We start from the raw sequence: 21,431 nt of genomic DNA on the forward strand, positions 1-21,431 counted from the left end.
CAATTTTTTTAAATGCGAAGGTCAAGATCTGGCTACACCATTACATCTCGAATAAAATAATAAGATAATAATATCCTTTAAGCTGCATTTCCTCCTACAACTATTTTCAATTTAATATAGATGGCGTTGTACATACTTATAATATGATTGTATATGTATGTGTTTCACGTACATAGTGATATTTTTTTAAAATGAAACTCACACGAAATCTATGGTCATTTTTACATGGTAAGCCAGTCTGTTTGGTTAATCTTCTTCGTATTACCAGTAACTATTACTGAATCATGATACTAAAAGGATAGACTGAGCCTCTCTTGAACAAAATATTGAAGCACATGGAATTCTGTCCATTCACTTTGTATGGTCAAGTTACGTACATATATGATACAAATCACGCACACTTCTTCATTCAGGTTTAAAAAATCTCGAAAGAGTCGGTGATAATATAACATTAAAGGCTTGAAAACATGATTTCCAAAAGTAAATATAATAATTGTTTTTATTTCTTTTTTTTATGAATTGATAGTAAAATAATAATAACAAAACATTTTTCCTTACATTAAAAATTGTGTAAATATAATTTGACATCACTTAAAATTCACATACGCCTTGTTCACAAAATCTGTTATGACACTTAAATTCACTCATCCTTCAATGTGATGTTCGCAAGACATATGGTCCTGAGGTCCTTGTAATAAACCTTAATTTACTTAAACTCACTCATGTGCTTCAATGCAATGTTCGCGAGACCAAAGTTGATACCTTATTCCATAGATTAGTAAAGATTACTCACTCCTAACAAGAAAATGTACCCAGTTTTGAGAATTGAAATAGTTGCGTAAAAAAATTTTGCCACGTCTCCGTGCTAAAATGTCCCTAAAATATTTGAAATAATTATTTATTTATTATGTAAATTACGCAGTATTAGTTATTTATTCGTAAATTTTCTCTAAAAATGTTTTTATTTGTCAAGAATTCAAAAAAAGAACTTACTATAATAAGCCATTTGCGGCTTCATTCAATTTCAAGGCGGCGAAGTATCTTTACTAATCTATGCCTTAATCTGAGGTCTTAGTAAGAAACCTTATTTTTTAATAAATCTTTGGTGCCTACATGAAACTTTAGTACAAAACCCTAATTTTAGTACTGAGGTCTTTGTACGATACCTTCTATTTGTTATGTTTATGTTTTCTACGCGAAGTTTTAGTACAAACCCACTCACCCAAGGGCACCGGCGGTATATAGGGCTTCACGTCGGAGGGCGGGATCTTGGTTGCGAGGGGCGTGGCCGGGCCGTTGACCAACACGTAACCTAGGTAGTTGAGGATCTTCTGCGCTCTGTTCTGTGACGCCTTGAACATGAAGAGCTGGGGGTGTTCGTCGATGAAGTATGTGTCGACGGCACCTGCGAAACATATTAAATTCTATAAATAATCAGTTTTGAAGGTGATAGAATCTTTTGTGGCGTGACTCCGTCGGCACCATTGCGACACTTATTGCTGCTTAGTAGCCTGCTTTTATTAGGCAGAAATAGGTGTGGTAAGGGAGAAATACTTTTCCTAGCCTAGTCCTCAGGGGTAACGGCGCATCTACATTCATCTAATCATTTTTGGGGTTAGTCTGGGGTATAACATAATATGTCCATGGTGGGCAGTAGCCATTTACCATCAGGTGGATTGCATGCTCGTTTATTAGTCCTATATTCTAGGATAATATTCTAGGTTATAGGTATTCTATATTCTAGGTTAATTAGAATAACAATAAGACGGTTATTTATTTTTAGTTATCTTTTTACATTATCAAATGTTATAATTCGTTTCAATATAAATTGTAATCCAAAATGGCGAGTATGTGAATAAAATACCTTTTTAGAAAGCAATCCGTATTGAACCAAGCTATAAAGTAACATACCGTTAAGGAACTTCTGGTTCTCCAACACATTCAGCAGGAAGGGAATGTTTGTCTTGACGCCGCGGATACGGAACTCGCGGAGCGCTCTGTTCATCTTCGCCGCTGAGGCTGACAGGTCTTGTGCGTGGGAGATTACCTGAGAGAAGAAAGGAGATAGGGGGAGAAGAACGAGTTACAAGGAAAAGGGAGGGAAGAGATTGTGAGAGGAGGAGGCATGAGAAGAGAGGACGAGAGAGAAGAGAGCGGAAGAGGAGAGGAGAGAGATAGAGAAACAGAAAGAGGAGAGAGAGAGGGGAATGAGGGAAAGAGATTTAGAGATGTAATTAATAACGCCTAATAGCAATTTTGAAAAAAGATAAGTCTTAACATAATTCCTTAAATATTGAGGAGGTTTTACTGTAATTACCACGTAGCTATTTTCGTAATAGCAGCATTTAATTAAAGATATTTTTTAATTTTTTTAATGGTGTTTTACGGCTTTGGCTTTTTTGCCTTTCCACCTAACTTTATTGTACTTTCATTATTATAATTTTATTTATTAATGTTTCCTTCATTTGGTATAAATTTCTAATTGTATTTAAGTTTCGCCATTGATATTTTTAACAGCTTTTAATGTTTTAAACGCTATAATAAGCTATTTGGCTTATTTTGTTCTCGAATACTAAATGCTAATAATCGATCAATTAACTAAGAAAATTATTTCCAAAATATTAAAAAAGGAATTGTGTGTATTGCAGCATTTTTCCCCCATAAAATATCTCTATAGAATGTAGCAACTAGGACTAGGCCAATTTATTTATTTCCTATTTTAATATACACAATTTCTAGATAAATAATGACGATTTACTTACTTTAACAAGCAGTGAGTCGTAGTAGGGCGATATGATTGCACCGGCGTACGTTGAAGCGGAGTCCAGACGGATGCCCATACCTTCTCCAGATCTACAAGAGGTTACAAGTTGTATAAGTTTTAAGTATGTTATTGATTGATGATATTTTGGATTTGGATACGGATCTATTAAAAAAATATCAGTATCGATAACCATTACAGATATGGAGTTATTTCGGATTATTAGATAGTTTTAGAGAATTTATTTTTACAGGCTTTAAACATCAGCCGTGTTTCTTTGCAAAACGTCACTCCTCCTCCGCACATCCCATTCCCCATCGTGTTAAGTAAAATCTAAACACATTTAAATGAACAAAATTAACAAAATCACTAATCCACAACAAAGAACAGTCTGACTTATATTTTCACCTTCCTGCAGAAGGTAATATTTTTCCAGCGTATGTCTCATTTTTTGGCACGCCCAAAACAGCTTGACATATTATAACATATTTAGATTCTTCTATATAGTAAACAGTTAGAAGCTTTGTTTTTTTATAATAATACTACAATTTAAATAAAGCAACGAAATATACCAACCTGAACACCTCAATCCTACCAGTAGAGGGCTGGAAGTTATTCGCAGGGTCCTCAGTGGTCACACGGCACTGGATCGCGAAGCCCTGTGTGTGAATCTTGTCTTGTGTCAGCCCTAGCTCAGGTAGGGTCATGCCCTCCGCTACCTTGATTTGTGACTGAACTAGATCTATACCGGTCACTTCCTCTGTGATAGTATGTTCCACTTGTAATCTGAAATAGTTATATATTTAGGTTGATATGGGGAAATAGAAAAAAAATAATTCTAGGTAAGTAAATGGATGTTCATTTTTAAAATATGTGTAATATACGGAGATGCGTACATAGTTTCAATTTTAATAAAATGAAATAAATACATAGGTTGTTTCGTTGGAAAACATTTAAACAATTTTTTTGAGATCTGCACAATTATTTGCAAGTTATATAAAAAAATCTATTGTGGCATTCGTGTAGTGATACAAAAATATGTCTTAAATCATGTGAACTTTATCAATAGGAAATATACTATATCATGGGCGCCTCTTTATGGCCTTCTGCTGGCCATAGGTCTAAAAATGAAAGAGGCCTACAGGATTAGAAATGATCATTTTTTTAAAGTTTAACTTTGTCCATAAGAATGGTCTTAACCCTTTTCGTTCGAATGGGAATGCCTTTAGTACTGGGATTATTGTGTTTAATAAGTTAATACGCTAAAAGTAATATTACCTAGCATTTACTTCAATGAAGTAGAAGTTGCCCTTGTCGTCCAGAAGGAACTCCACGGTACCAGCGTTCTCGTAACCGACGTGTTTCGCTAAGTGTACTGCGCAATCTGTCATTCTTTGTCTGGTCTGAAATTAGAGTTTTTTTCATAGTATTTCATTTTGCTAATATGATGCAAAATTGTTATTATTAATATTTATTAATTTCGGGGTAATTAAAAAAATAGATGTACTGTCTTAGATTTGAAACTCGACCAGTCAAAGCCAAACGACGCGGACACTCATATCCCCGCGCGTATACGAACACACATGCACGAACGCATAGGGACACTTTTTAGCATTTAAAAATGTAGCATTGCAAAGTTATCATATATGTATAGATTACCAATAAATATATAAATTCAATAAAGGTGATACAATTCTCTTTAGTAAACTGTTGTAGTAATCTCGTCCCAACAATTAGAACAACTAGGTAAGAATATAAATAGTATACGCTATCTTTTAGAGTATTAGGATATTTGAAGCTAAAAAAAAGTATTACTTACAACTGGGTCTAAGCCGGGAGCCGGTGCTATTTCAACAACTTTTTGATGTCTCCGCTGTACTGAACAATCGCGCTCGTATAAATGCACTACGTTGCCGGCCTTGTCACCTGTAAATAATTACATCAATAAAACCATCATTGAGAGTTCTACTTCTATTTAGTACTTCAAATTAAACTTCATGGAAAATAATGCAACATTGACATTCATAAAAACATATGTCTCTTCTTATTTCCTGTACATGTATTGTAAGGTACAGGTGTATTTTTATAGGAAAAACTGTATGACACATACATTACAATAAACCCATATAGTCGAAGTAACAATCTTATTACAATAAAATTTTATAATATAATATAAAATTTAATTGTAGAGGAAAGTGGTAAAACCCTTTGTGGTTTGACTCCGGCGGCACCACCGCCACACCTATTCGCGCGGCTGTGTTTTGATTTGAAGGGGACGTTCATGGGCGGCAGTAGCCACTTACCATCAAGTGGGCTGCACGCTCGTCTACTCCTATATTATTAAAAAAACTCAAGTCTCCCAATAGGAGGTGCAGGCTCATTATAAGCACACACCTCTGATTTTCCAATGGTATGTGCACGTAAGAAATTAATTATCGTGCTTATAAGAAATTAGTTTTATATTATAAAGAAAACACCAACATACCCAACAGCTGCACCTCAATATGCCGGGGTCGTTCAATGAACCGCTCGATGAACATCGATCCATTGCCGAACGCCCCGAGCGCCTCCGAGGACGCACGCTCGAATGAAGATGCAACTTCACTCATCTCTCGTACTACACGCATACCACGCCCACCGCCACCGTACGCTGCCTAGAAGTAAAGAAAATGGAAGGAAAGTAAATAATGTATGAAAGAAGTAAGTAAGAAAGAAGTATTGTAATGTATCAAGTAAGTAATGTATCAACCAATTACAAATCATAGCTAACAATAATTATAAAAACAAAAAAATCCAAATGCTTAAAAATATGTTCACCCTCACAATTTAGACGATTCTAACGACACTTCATATGTGAAATATGTAAAATTTAAAGGTAGAACCCTTTGTGGTTCAACTCCGGAGACACCACCGCCACACCTATTTCTGCCTCATAACAACAGTGTTAAGCGCTGCTGTTATGTAATGAGGCAGAATAAGAAGGCCACAATTCAGACTCATCCAACGCCAACGACGTAAAACAATTTGGGTACATATGTATGTATGTACATACGCTCGATTATCATTACACTGCTGCCGTCGAATTGAAAATGCTGCGATAGTGTAGCAGTTGATACTGACCTCATTTTTACGTCAGATTTTTCAAAGGTATGTGCTTATAAGAGATGAATTATCACTTGCTATAACGGCGAGGGAAAACAATTAACTACTGAAAGAATACAATATGTATTTGTAATTAAATGTATTGTATTGTATTGTATAGGCCAACCACGGCACTTACAAATTGTCAGGCACATTAAACTTACTTGTATTAACAAAAGGAAAACATTATAAGAAAACCTACATACCAGTTTTCTCTATATTGTTTTCAAACATATTAAAAATTAATGAGAAGGATAATAAAGTCCAATATCGTAAATCAATACTCAATAACACAGATTTTCCTCATAGATAACTGTGTAATTATACAATGGAAGATAATATTGTATTGTTGATATAGTTCAATGGCTTTTACTAAAACCTTATTTTTCAACTGATATTAGAAATTTGATGTAAATGATTAAGATTCAAGATTGAGTACTTGATAAAACTAAGTTTAATATAGTTAATACCAAAGAAAATAAGTATATTGGTTGACAAACAAAAAAGAAAAAGGTATTGACCTGTTGATAAAATCATGTAATAAACCAAAATCAACCGTAATCTTATACTATAATTCATTTATTATTTATTAAATTATTTTTAATTCATCGTCATTCAGGCTAGACGAAAAGTACTCCTGAGTGTTTTGTTTTAGTTAAGAATAATATTTACTTTAAATATAACAGGAAGACCATGTTGTTTGCAGAATGCCAAAGCTTCCTCCTTGGTTGTGATAGGGCCGTCCGTACCGGGGACGATTGGTACCTCTATAAAAAAAACATAAATGACATAAATGCCGCACTCATATAAATAACTAAGATTGTATGCACGGTAAACTTATATTATAATACTCTTTTTTGCATCAGTATACAGATAAGTAACTTTTTTCTCTTAGTCCTTTAAGATTCGCTGTGTCCTAGATACCAAATATTTTTTCCCAAAGATTACTAACTTATAAAATAATGGATGGGGTACAAAATGTAGAGAAGCTGGTGGAACTACTTTTTACCCGAAAAATGATAACTTCAATAATACTAACTTGCTTCAATTGCTGCTTTCCTGGCGGCGACCTTGTCTCCCATCTGCTGCACCACTCTTGGTGAAGGTCCGATGAACCGGAGACCCGCATCGAGGATCGCTTGCGCAAAATCCGACCTGAAATGGGAGGGCTTGTATTAACATAATCCAATATAGATACTCGCCGAGGACAGACGAAATGGCGGAAATTCGACTATGTAAGAAACTTACTCGGGTGCATTCGGTACCCGTCACGGGTATAGTATAGGATTAGGTATCAGTGTTTGCTCGCATCGTTTACATATTAATTATTGTTCGGCAAGTTATTCGGTGGATCTTTTCCCGATAATCTAAAGGAGGCATAATAATTTTCAAAATAAATCCAAACTGATGGATACATTTGGTAAAATAACCATAGGCATGGAAAATTTGTTTTGTGTAGAATGTAACTCAAAAGTCGACAGTATCGCTAAAACATTATGTGCGAAAGAGAATAAATAAGTTAACTCTCGTTATAAACATGTTTATAACACAATTACAAACACTTGTTATTGTAATTAAATAGTTATTAAAATTAAAATCTATTTCGATTACAATCTATATCGAAAGTTCAAGTTTCATAAATAGGTTATTGGGAATAATAATGTGATAAATTTGCACGTTGTGATTGATAAATTGCACGTGCATTTTTGGATGTTTACCGCGAATTGAGATCATAATAGCGTAGCGTCCTCGTTTAAATGTTGTGATTTAAAAACGTCAGTTATTAATATTATTTTAAAGCAAAGAAAATAGACAGATTGATTAATAATAACGGATTTAAGTCGATCGAAAATTAATCGATAGATTGACGTATGTTTTTAAATGTATATTTCTGCACACAAGAATTTAATTTATTTTTGCTGACTCTTCTGACGATGGAAGTGGTCATTATGGTTGGTGGTGTATCAATTTAGAAAACACGAAATTGCTTCATTAAATTCGAGAAGCATTTCCTTAAAAACTTAATGCTAGTCAAGTGGTTGAAAGTCTTCTAATCGCATGCCCGAGGTTCATTACAGACCTCTGATTTTTCAAAAGGCATGTGCACATAAGAAAACAAACAACCTTTCACCCTTACCTTTCAGACAGTAATCCATATCCAGGATGCACAGCATCCACGTCATTCTCCTTGGCAACCCTGATGATCTCCGGAATACTGAGGTAGGCCTCCACCGGCGGCAGGCCTTTGCCGACTAAGTAGGACTCGTCAGCTTTTTGTCTGCAATAATTAATTATTTGTGTAAGGGTTAATTAATAAAATAGTATAGAATTATAGTAACAGGTTTTTCTACTATGCCTACAAGTTATTTATTAGTCATATTAACTAATTACTTGTGTGAAATTAAATGGGTAAAAATGGTATTAAGTATATATTATCAGGTTAATTAATTTACTTATATCTGCAACTAGTTAGTGACTAACAATGTAACCTTTGTCTGGTATCTGTACTTTAATTGAAAGGAAGTCTCATATAGGAAAAAGCATGTCAATAAATATTATAATAATCATTATAGGTAAATAGCTCTTTGTAAGTAGATCTTCTCCTTAGCTTGTTGCTACTGAAGTTAATTCTGTTAGTTAGGTGGTAGAAATCTCTCTGGTTCGACTCGGGCGGCACCACCGACACACCTATTTCTGCCCAATGACAGTGTTAAATGCTACTGTGTTCTGTTCTGAAGGTTTGTTGTAAGAGAGACATACTTATCAGAGACATTCCAGCTTAATCCTCAGAGGGTAGCGGTGCATTTGTGGGCGACCTCAGGTAATCTAATCACATCTGGGGTGGATTACAGTTGTCCATAGGCGGCAGTAACCACTTACCATCAGATGGACTGCATGCTCGCCTGCTACTCTTACATTATAAAAGTAGATGATAGGTCAAATACCTGTGCATCTGGAGGCGGTCCTGCTCGCTGTATATAGCGACGGACCGGATGCCCAGCTCGGTACATGCTCGGAACACTCGGATGGCGATCTCCCCTCTGTTCGCCACCAGCACGCTTCTGATTGGCTTGTATTCTACTGTTTTTGAGTCCTGGAGAGGAGAGAGATGAGTATACAATTATAAGCTATTGTGTTAAATAATATGTTTTACCACTTCTCTGCAGTTCTAACACTATTTATTGTCTTGTTTATTTGTTCATATTTTATTATAATTAATTAACTTTATACAACTTCATGAGTGGTGAGTTATGGTAACAATTAAGAAGTGTATGTAAAAATGTATCTAAAATATGAACTTATTTGAAAAAAGGTATGGAATATTTATTTACAAATTTTACTTAGTAGGTACTTAGTACTATATGCTTAATAGATAAGCCTTTCCCTTAAATTTAGTGATTAAAATATATAGGTAATTGAAGCCTATAATCCTATGCTATCGAAATTACTTAATATAATTTACGATCAACATATGCGTTGAATATATATTTTTATTATTTAAGCCTTTTCACAATTTCCCCAATGATATGAATGCATTTTATCTGATAACCATAAAATTAAGCAAATATGATGTGACACTCAATGATAATATATCTTTACGAGTGCTTATGTCAGGGAAATTAACATATATTAGGTATTATATAATTTTTGCGGTGTGCTAAAGGTTTAATAAAGATAAGGAACAGAAGTCTAAAGTACAAATGAAATGCATGCGAACACTAGATCCTTTTTAAAGACGAATCTACAAAAAATACCAAGTGTTACCAGACACAATATGTTGCATCATAAGTGTTCTGTACCCATACCAGGAGTTTTTACGTTTCGACAAATGTGACTGTTTTGGTATTTGTTTACGTATTGGCCCATACGATTTCCTAGTTCTGACACAATCCGCTAGGGGCGCTGATTGGAATTTCTATAGGCAAATAAGTAAGCAAAATCCCAAAACAGTCATATTTGTCGAAACGTAAAAACTCCTGGTAAGGGTACAGGTCACGTCCTTTTATAAAGGTTTTAGAACCCCGTATATGGTTCGTCTCCGCCTGAACCAGCGCTACACGTATTTTCGCCTAATAACAGCAGTGTTAAGTGCTGCTGTGTTCTGGTTTGGTAAGGAAGACATTATTTTCTGAGGCATTCCAGTTTAGTCCTCAGGGGTAGTGGCGAATCTGTGGCCGACCTCAGGTAGGAAACTAATCGTATTACAGATGTCCATGGGTGGTAGACGCAGTAGCCATGAGGTGGTCTGCATGCTTGTCTGCTACTGTCATATTAAAAAAACTGGTAACTTCGAAAAAGTCCAAAGGTAAATGATAAGAGCTGGGTGCGGAAACTCGCTCCAAATAATTGAACGCTACCAAAAATACTACAAAGGATTATAAGATAATGCAACTTATGCAAGGAATTGTAAATATTTCCGGATAATAGCTGTCAAGAGATTACCCACTGATAATAGGATTACTTAAACCCGTTAAACATTTTTTAGATAAAAGAAAAGTCTTATCTATAAGTACTAATTGAGTTTGTACGCGTAGATAAGTGTAGGCGCAGTGAATGTAAACTACTTATACCCACAGTACATTGTAACAATAAACACACATTCATACACACACACGCACACAAAACAATTAACTCTCAGTCGATTCCACACAAACGAGTAAAAACTAATTCTGTTACGCTAGAAATAAGACGACACAAGCGGTCACACATCCAGATCTCATCTTGTCCGACATTACTTGATTGTGCACGTGCAGATCGGTTATGATGATGATATGGGCTACAGTTATGCTATAAAAGTATAAAGTAGGTCTTTTGGCAAATTACAATTGTCCGCCAGGTGAGGTGACAATGAAGAGTGGCTCGCTAAGAAAATATTCTGCGTTCGGTGCTTGTATACATGTAAGATATTGAGAAAACTTCGATAGCCTGATTCAGAGTGACTAGTAGCGCCATCTCTTGACGAGATACGGAAACTCACCACAGCTTACGCTAATAGTATTAAAAAAATTAAAACATTAAAATAAACTTACGGTCGATGCCGTCCTCGTCTTCGCTGTACTCCATGCTTGGAATTGTGATGCGGTCGCGCGCAACGCGAATCTAGCCTTAAGGAGTTGCATTCTGATTACTTACGAACTAGTAGGAATAAAATAAGTACAATAACTTAAGTAATCTACTATAACTACACTTATTTCATTTTCGTATGGGGAGTGTCGCGTTAAAATCTGACTAGACTTGCTATACGTTTCGTAGTTCGATCGATTTTATCTGGAACAAAAAAAAATGTAAGTTAGTGTTGTTTAATTACATAGTCAAAAGAAATTAAACAGTTATGCAGTTTTTACGCCATTTGTTATTTACGAGTACTTAAAACTAAACTTTCAAATTAATAATATTTGTATATCTATTAGATGTTAACAACCTAATCGGTATATAAATTAAATCATCTTTTTATATTGAAACGAATCTTTAAAGATTGTGAATGGTCACAATAAGTCATTCAATAACGCAAATTAGCGTGAATTTAATAAAAAGTGTGACTGCACGCCTCAGAAACATGGAAAATCGCTAACATGAAATAACAAATACATAAATATAAATAAAAATACATAGCTACCAAACAAGCATGCATGATGCATAAATGCATGTTACCCAAATACAAAAGCAGGCGTGGTCTCAGGAGTCACAAGGGTCATGATCCCCCCCAAAACCATAGAGTCGAACTCGCACTTGGTCATATCTTTATATATATATATATATTTCTTATGTGCATGTGTTTGCACTCCTCCTAAACGACTCGACTGATTTTTATGAAATTTGTGTTCAAGAGGACTTGAGAATGGTGACGTAAGTAGTTATAGAAACGGAAACTATGCATTTGATCAAGTGATGATCTTTAGCAAAGTTGTTGTCCAAGAGCCCACGAGGGCTTGGAAGTTGGTAAGACCAATTTTCAACAGATGGCACCACTGTCATTCCAATGCAGGTACAAAGTTTCCGTTTTATGTATGTATGTCATATTATTTCTTTAAAATGCGGGCGAAGCCGCGGGCACCACTAGTACATAATATACATTTAAAACGCGTTAGAGAAAAGTGGTCTAATTTAACTAAATTTCCCCTTTGACCGCCGCCTCCCAAATCTTATGCGCGCGCTATATCTTATGCCCCAGATCGCGCCTGTACAAAAGAAGATACAGAAGGTAAGCCCTCAATTCTAGGCTTTAACATTATACGACCTCAAAATCCTTTTAGTAACAAATAATAAAGATCCGGATAGAGGCAGACACTGCAAACTCCAGATAAAAATATTTATCTATGTAGTTTCAATATTGAAGTTATTTATAAGCATGTTAGTATAAATTGTGTTATCAGTAATATATTAAGTAGAGTATGATTATACTTTTTGTTGGTACCTTGAATGATTTGACAATAATCACCAAGTTATTTATCATCATCAGTGATGCTGATAAATATACAATAACATTAAACTAAGCATCACCAAAATCTATACATATAAATAAAATCTATGTGTCTGTCTGTAACTTTGAAATAACTGCTTTTTATCAATCTATTAAAACATTCATCTGCATGGACTAAATTGGAAAGTTTCATATTACCACTTATGCTATTATTGTTTACGATTTCGAACTAGCCAAAAGGCGTTAAAGTGCTTCACTTCACATGGACGACACAGATCGTGGCATTAACAAAAATATTTTCATACTTTTATTTGTTATTCTAATAAACCAAACCAAACAAAAAGAAATGACCCAGTTGTCCTGAATAACCTACAGTCTCAAGTCTCAACCTACGCCTAAAGGCCTGACTTAATTATAATACATTTTGTGATATACTTCGGCCGGGTCCAGTCTAAAATTAAGCTAGAATTCCATATTTGATAAGTAATGTTTACCTGGCATGATAGAACTTATCATTTAACCGATAACAAAATTGCCAATGCGAAAAGCGTTGATAAGCGTTAATTAACGTATCTCCAAAAACGTGGGAGGTAATTAGAAGCCTAAAATATTGGTACATACCATATCAACAAGTGTCATTTGTTTATTTCGTCTTTATGTATAATTCTTTTAAATGTTTTTTATAAAATTGAAGTAGGAAACAAGCTTGCTGATGGACAACTGACCTGCACCCTTACCATGAGTTTTTACGTTTTGACAAATATGACTGTTTTAGTATTTGTTAACGTATTTGCCCATACAAATTCCAATCAGCGCCACTAGCGGATTGTATCAGAACTATAGTGTCAGTAACGTAACATTAAATGTGTAAATTGACAAAATGGCGATTTATGTTTTGTCTCTCTTTTTTTCGAAAATGTGTGGCAGACAAAAAGACTTGAGCACTTACTTATTGTACCCTTTACTCAGTCAGCTGAAGCAAACGGAACAGAATAATGGATTGAGTAAACGTAACGTAAAATTGTGGGATATTTTGGAAACTCATGGTAAGGGTACTCTGATTGTCAGTGCCTTCCATCATCAACCAAGTCATTGTTTCTACCTGAAGCCGCTCACACCGAAACACAAAACTGCATCATGGATATGGGTGTGGCCATGTTGTAAGACATCGTTTGAAAATACTGCAGAACGGCAACTATTATAATTGACCTCCTTGATGGTGGCGCGTACTAGGACGAGGTCAATCCATACTTTAGACTCCACAAAAACTTTAGTCAAACTAATCAAAGTGCATATTTACGACCTGAAGTGGTCTTAGCTTCTAAACAAACCAACATACTTGTTATAATTAAACTAATATGATATTTATTGATATGCTTATCTACCTATTACCCATAGTTACTACCGATATTAAAAATAAATTGTCAGTTTTGATTTGTACGATTTTAGTAACGTTTATCGATAAGGTTTCTTTAAAGTTTGCCGCTGTAGTTTACGGACATTTACAGATACTTTATAACGCGTTAAAAATCCGAAGATGATTAGATATTTAATATAGTAATCTTCCTGAATCAAATGCTAGAAGCTAGGATAAAACACTATCAGGTAAGTACAACATTTTTAGTGAATTTTACGTGAAAGTAGTTACATAATACTTGGATAACAGTAAACACTAAACCCAGGCTTTATGCAGTATCCAGTTTATCGTCAAACCGTTAAACATATCGTTAACATGTGCATAACACGTAGCATAACGTTTTGGCGTTCTGCCCAATACCTTGACATTGAATTTAAAATTTTCTTGCAAGATACAATACATATTCACTAAATATACGATGTGGAATATACTATATATGCATTCGTATACTACATATTCTCTAAAGAACCGCTTGCGAAGGGTACAATAATAAGTGGTAAAACGCCCATGATTCGAGCTGGTGAGGCTGAGAGTCGCGCCACTTTCCCTTTGTAATGGAAACCAAGGGACAAATCTGGGAGACGGCAGTAGAGTCTTCTGCAAAGTTATCAATTTCTGCGGCCACCAACGTACTTAGCCAATACAATGAGAGGCAACAGCTTTTTCTATGAGTCCCATCTCAAATCCTAAGAGCCGATGGATCAATTAATTGTAGTCCTTTAAGCGGTGATAAATATATCATTTTCAAATGTTGAGCTGGAACGTTTCACGTTGGGTAGTTTTCTTTGAGGCACATTTAGGTCAGAAATGCTGTGACGGTCTCCCCTATTGGTTACTCTCTCTCTTACAAAATGGGGTGGTATCCGTGTTATTCATGAAGTAAGGGAGTATAATAAATCTGTGTTTTGATGATAATATAAAATGTTCTGTGATTTACTGGTAATACTGATAACTTAGACAGTATCACAGACAATGATTAAATAATAGGTGCACACGTGATATACGTTGAAATGATGCCAGCACGCAATCATGCTATTTGCAGTGAGATAAATATATAAAGAAAACCTGAAGTTATTTTAGGATCCAAAATAATTGAAAACGATATTCATTCTGATAATAAATTTTATTGTCAGTTTTCTACTATTATAAAACGGACGATTATTATTAAGTGATCATATAACTGACGAGCCCGATTCAAAGAATTCCTAGTTCGAGGGTTTTACTAGAAGCCATTGAAGAATTTCTTCTTCTGAAATCATGATCAGGTAATTTCAAAAATATAAAAAAAAATGTCATCCGAATTGCCTTTACAATAGAAATCATATTCATATCGGTTTAAAATTATATTCCTATTATTTTTGCAACCTTTGTTATTTACTTACAAGTGACTCTACTTGGTTTATGAACTTCACTGAACTTATATTTGTGCATTTTATGACCTAAAATGCACGCAAAAACTTGTTGGGTTTATCCAAACAATGAATTCTCTAAAAACTATAATCAAGATAAATAATCCTCCTCACGTCGACTGTTGGCATAATTTGTAAAACAACCTTGAATTTGGTCGTTTACTTATTCTGCTACATTAGTGTAACGAAGCTGTTCTCTTCATAAATCTTTTGAAATATGAGATAACTGTCTGAATGGATGCTAACGCTTCAATAACTTGTTTAACTAAATAGTTTGTAATATATGTGAAAACAAAACATGTACGTTCAATTATAAGTGACTATCAGTATTCATCATTTACAAACTTCATTATGTTCTTTGTGTTTTCTTATTCATTTATCAATACTATAACTACGTTTTATCCTTTCAAAATTAAAAAATATGAGATTGAAATTTGTGTATTTCATATAACACATATGTTGCTCCGATAATTAGTGAATTATCGTAATAATCCCTAGTAAGGGATCTTTCACTTTGGGGTGTCAACCTACAATAGTAGTTCTTTCTTTCTGTGAATATCGTAAGAGATCAGTCGTCTACGATATTCATTACATGCAGGAGATAGAAAGCCGTGTATCCTTGCGAAAATATAAAATTTTTCATCCGTTATCATGAACTTCGATGACTACACAAAAAATACTTCCTAATTGACTTTGGTTACAATACTTTCGACCAACTTTTCACTTGTTATTAGAATGGCATAATTGATTCAGAAGCAATAGAGAATTTGTGTTAAATCTTGTGGCTTCCATTAATTTGTCCTACACATTCATTCAAATGAAACCTCACTCGATCAATTTGTATTGTGTTTTGATTGTATTATGTCAGTGTTACTTTATTTCAACACGATGTATTCTTGAAGTAAGAACTCTCGTCATCATACTATGTCCACTGTTATTCATACTACTCTCTGGTTCCGTAATCTCGATCTCTCGTTTTATAACGTTAACGTTTTCAATCGCGTTTGTATTATTTTGGCTTCCTTTCATTGTTTCATCAGTAATTGTTTTGTATTACGGACTCACAAGACTGAATTACACTGATGTTATATACTCACCATTTCGAGTGTGTCCATTAACCGATAAAAGGGAATAACACATTATAAAATAATGTATGTATAGATAAGAATATACGATGTCATCACGCGTCATTTTTTATTATTTACATTTTTACACCTACACGTAATATTATGATATTTATATTTTTTATTAATATTATCTAGTTTTAAATTTCATTGTTTGTTTTAATCATTGTCGTGTTTGTTTTAATCAATCATCATTTCATCATTATTAATGCTTGTTATTTGATTAGTTACGATTATTCATATTGTAAATATGTATTATTATTGTAATTGTAGTGTAAATGGAATGACCCGTACGAATTGATTGAATATATAAATCATGTCATTTTTATTTAGAAGTTAGTAATTGCTTTCAAGTGTATATAAAACTTGCTGAGTTTGAAATACAAGCTAAATATATTTCAATTATTATAGACGAGTATATTTCAACAATATAATATACAGGATCGAGTTAAATTTCTGATTTTCCTTAATAGATAAAGATACCAACTGATATAAAAAGTGACAGCAGTAACTTTGCCGCACACATTAAATTTCCTTTAAGCGTATTATTGTGTCCTTCACATACCTGTGACTTTGTATATGTGATTTTTTTTATAAGAAGATTTAAAAATAATCATTCCTATTAATACGCGAGATAATTTACTTTGCAATGTAAACAATTGTCGCGATCTAGCTTGGTGGAATACTTTATACAGATTTCTATTGAAAATGAGAGTGTAAGTATTTGACTAGACATAAGGAAAATTTTAATGGAGTTTTCTAAAAGTATTAAGTTGAACCAAGTATTATGACTAATTAATAATTATGCTATTTTGTAAAATAGCATTCTTTGGCGAAAGACCATGACAAATTACTAACATTGATTTTGACACGCGGGATTACGTCGGGCATCGAACCTGTACCGGTTTGTTTACATTCTAATAAAGAGAACGTTGGCCTCCAATTCCGTCTAATCTACTAATTTACATTAAACTATGCATATTACATATCTTGTATGTTAGCTTACCATAGACAGGTGAATAAAAAGTATACCAAGTTCTTATGATAATACTGAAAAACAACTAATAAATAAAAAGACAAACTTTGAAGGATAAACGAACAAAACAAAACTCATAGCGTCGTACTTAATAGAATTACCGATAAGAATTGAATAAACAAACAACAAACAATATGGTTGCGTGCGCGCATGGTCCATAGACATACAAGGCCGTCCTACTTAAAGGTATTCGGTAAAAACTCAAACAGATGATGTTATATTAACAACATTCTAACATAATTAGAGTTAATTATAAAGAATGATGGAACTCTTAGTGAGAGCAATCGTAAAACGCAATAAAGTAACATAGTTACAATTGTCTATAAAGATACATCTGGAGTGGTTTACTACGTAGTTACTTAACATAGTAAAATTAAATCTAACAAAGAGGTAGATGAGCCAGTTGGTAATTACCCGTATTACGTCTACGATATTAGCAACACTAAAACGTTTGTCGATCCGTTGAAGGACTCATATTGTACTCTTAGTTGAAGGCCTTTAAATCATATTAGAAATAACTCATGTCATGACGTCATCACATATTACGTTGCTCACGTGTGCTGTAATTAGAATATGCTTATCCTTCGTTAATTAGTTTAAGCATAGTATATCAGCATCCAGCATACCAAAATACTTATGTAGTTTCGTATGAAAATAAAGAAGGACTCGTAAAGATAATAATAAAAAATGCAAGGCCAACACACGAACTGGTATTACAATAATACAAAGTTACCCAAAACACTGTACTTATGGAAGTGGCTACATTTTAATGACATGTCTTCTCTTTATTCATTAACACTGATAAGTAGTATCGCTCATGTTTTTTAAATCATTGCTTAACAAAGTTTGTGAGCAAAGTCCATCTTGCAGTTTGTTTAGAAGGCATAGTTACACATTCAACATGTTTTGTCACGACTTTTGGATCTTAAATGTATTGTCGTAGAGTACGATATTTCGATCTTTTAATCCCATTTATTTCCCAAGGTAAAAGATTTTTATTTTATGGAAAAAGTTGAGCACCTTAAACAAATTAAGTCGTAAGTTATTTAATTCATAATTATTTGTTTTTCTTTTTTATGCTTATGTATACGTATGTATAAAGTTAATTGTAAGTTTTGTACATGTAATGAAGAATACAAAGAAATGATGACTATACGGTATCGGTATAACGTTAGTTATTAACGCAAAAAAAATTTAAGATGGGTGACAAATTAATAATTCTAGATTGACGGATTATGGAAATATGTTATTTATAACATGTAATAAGAGATTAATTTTTATATTAATTAATCTTGAATAGCTTACGACCACAAAAACCGTTAACACATCAGTAATTAGATTCACCGTATCGATAACACACTAATTGAATGTAACTCTATGCACTGTACATCCGATCCGGGCAAAGCAAGACCTATTAATAGTTTTGCTACACTCGTCACTGCAAATCAACCACTTACTACCACGAGTATTAATTGATGAACGTCCGTCACTAGGGAAACTATCGTAATAGATGAAACTGCTATGTGGGTTCCAGATGTTATGAGCTATTTAGACAATCAGTAGCTCACGCGAAGCATAAACACATAATATCCGGAGTCACGTGGAAGAGGCACTTATAGCAATTTGCTTATTAACAGCATATACGATCGAAGAGGAAGTGTCAGATTTAAAGAATAATACGCCTTACATAGGGGTCTAGGTAACACGGAACAGCTAATCCAAGGAGAATATGCTACCGCTGCTTAACTGGAGATTCGCTACTTTATCAGCAAATGTAATGTGCAATCAAACGTTTTGGACCGCTTATGCAATTCTAACATTTAGGCATGGGATACACCAAGGCCCTATCTTGGGCCCTAATGTTTTTATATAGCGTTTATGACTTCTTTAAGACAGAAAGCCTTTAAGTTCTGAGAGTTTTCAAGGGATACGTTAATTCTTATTTAACGTCAGATAGTTATAACGCCTTATTTAGACGCGTCGTAATTAATTTTAATTGTTGAGTACTTCTTAATCTGTTGGTTTCTTGGGCTACAAAAATTTTAGCTGACAATGCCATTTTTTATTGATCCATCTGACCTATGCACTCTGCTGTTTTCAGAGGTTTACATAACATCTTTTTATATTTTCAGAGAAATGTATATATTTCAACACGTGCAAGCCAATAAGTGGTAAGTTAAATGGTAATCATTGCTGCAAATGGATGAATGTTTAGTTACCTATACTATTTAGTCTACGTCGTTTGTTATATTTATATGCATAATTTCCGTCTTTTTACACATCGTTGGGTTGTCCTGTTATGCGGTTAATATTACGTCAATGGATGTCTTTGAGTACAAATATTTTTAGGTCAGTATTTGAGTAATCACCGGCTAATCAATCAAATAACAGATATTTATAACAATTATTATCTTTAATTATGACAAAAATTAAATAGTTTCCGTATGAGTATGATAGCTGATTAAAGCTGAATGTCATACATATTATCTAGAAGTAATGATAACGGCGCCAATGGAATTACAATGATGATAACAATTTTTAACAAACTTATAAAATAATGATTTCCAAAATATGTTTACCTTAGTAGAATATACGCATATTAAAATTCTGAAATGTGTTGGCCGCTGATTTCTTTTTTATAGTATATAATAATACTTTTGCAACACTATAATTGCAAAAGTTGTAATAGATCATTCACCTTGAGGTTTATTTAGCAATTCTGTTTGATAAAAGCGAAATCTCTATTAGATAACGCAAATTTAAAAGTTCATCAAATATCACTGCAAATGTGTAAACTTGATTCAAAAAAATATTTGGTTGATTAAATCAAATCAATAACAATAAATTTAAGTAGGTTATATAAAAATATTTTAGGTTAATAGCATGACTAAATAATTCTCTCAGAGTTAAATTATCTATTAAATCCCGTCAATCTTTTAATGCATCCAAGCTTACCTTCGTATCGTATTCATGTCGGCGAGGATGAAAATTAAGTATTCTTATCAAGAAACGACCTTTACACATCGTATGCTGAATACTCTCGTAAATTACCTTTACATGTGTCGATAAAACAATACACACGAGAATAAAATCGTTCCCAGATTTTTGGTTTACAACTCAGTTGATTCGGGTCACGCGAAGACAAAAGTACACGGACCGGTTTTGAAATAATAGCGCAAATTTTTTTTTTCATTTTTTACATCCTTTAGCACGCTATACTCCGTGACTTTGTATTCAAATGGTATTAATTTATTTTATCGTTAATTGACTTTTGCCATTAATGGAAGATGAACTGTAAACTGTAAATTATCTCTAGACCTGCAGGAGTTGGTATGACTTTGAGAATTGAAGGGCGAATAACATTAGCATTTAAATTTTATAACACAACAACGGCATTGATCCCAATAAAATTAATTATACATTCACGAATTTTGCTGATAGAAGAATAGAATTCAATTGCAGAAAAAAATTTACCTTACGAATATTTTCCAACACGATCAACACAACACGTCCGCACTGCACGCAAGCCGGCGCGACACTAAGTAAATGACTAAGCTACTGTATACTAAGCTAGACAAGTGTTGTTGTATCTTGTTTCGTGCACTAATCATGAAGCAGGTCATCATGACCTCTAAGAAGCTTATCAGAGAGTTCAATGGCAAGACTGTTACGTTTATCCGTTTCGTAGCTAGGCCTTATTTACGTTGCTGTTAATTCTTAGACGGTATTGCATGGAAGTATGATTTCTTATGGACAGTTGGTGTTACGTTCAGATGTGCGAAAGTAATTAACACTTGCTTTAACGGTAAAGTAAATTATTGTAAGGAAAACTAACGCCTTAGAGCTTGTCATAATAGTCGCAAAGTTTTGTTAAGTTAACTAACACGCACTTGCTGTACTTCGTGGACTATGCCCAAAACTTCTGAAAATACCTGTGCCCAATAATGGTTTGAGAATGATGTATTAAAGACAGTGTATTATTGATTGAGTGGATTTCAGCTATGTATTAATGGCGTGGTTTCAGCTAGGTATTAAAGACTGTCTACTAGTTAGGCTTATTTGGAGTAATTGGGCTTATTTGCCCAGACAGATTACGTGACTAACGTGTAAGGTTTTTCCACT

At 33.9% G+C, this 21,431-nt stretch overlaps 1 protein-coding gene across 1 annotated transcript in view; it reads right to left on the reverse strand.

The window, feature by feature from the left end:
* PCB (Pyruvate carboxylase) overlaps positions 1–21,431 on the reverse strand; it is a 39,125-nt gene that overhangs the window by 14,494 nt on the left and 3,200 nt on the right. Inside the window, exons 2-13 of the mRNA XM_073083596.1 lie at positions 10,933–11,170; positions 8,848–8,996; positions 8,040–8,180; positions 6,942–7,057; positions 6,575–6,669; positions 5,247–5,415; positions 4,581–4,687; positions 4,040–4,164; positions 3,338–3,547; positions 2,763–2,853; positions 1,912–2,047; positions 1,223–1,405 (exon numbers count right to left, since the gene is read on the reverse strand). Coding sequence (XP_072939697.1) covers positions 1,223–1,405; positions 1,912–2,047; positions 2,763–2,853; positions 3,338–3,547; positions 4,040–4,164; positions 4,581–4,687; positions 5,247–5,415; positions 6,575–6,669; positions 6,942–7,057; positions 8,040–8,180; positions 8,848–8,996; positions 10,933–11,022 — 1,612 coding nt within the window. The 5' untranslated portion in view covers positions 11,023–11,170. The remainder of the gene's footprint in view (positions 1–1,222; positions 1,406–1,911; positions 2,048–2,762; positions 2,854–3,337; positions 3,548–4,039; positions 4,165–4,580; positions 4,688–5,246; positions 5,416–6,574; positions 6,670–6,941; positions 7,058–8,039; positions 8,181–8,847; positions 8,997–10,932; positions 11,171–21,431) is intronic.

Source organism: Epargyreus clarus, unplaced genomic scaffold, assembly GCF_041222505.1.
Source record: "Epargyreus clarus isolate Ecla_fem2 unplaced genomic scaffold, WU_Ecla_fem_2.2 ptg000001l, whole genome shotgun sequence".
Lineage (NCBI taxonomy): Eukaryota > Metazoa > Arthropoda > Insecta > Lepidoptera > Hesperiidae > Epargyreus > Epargyreus clarus.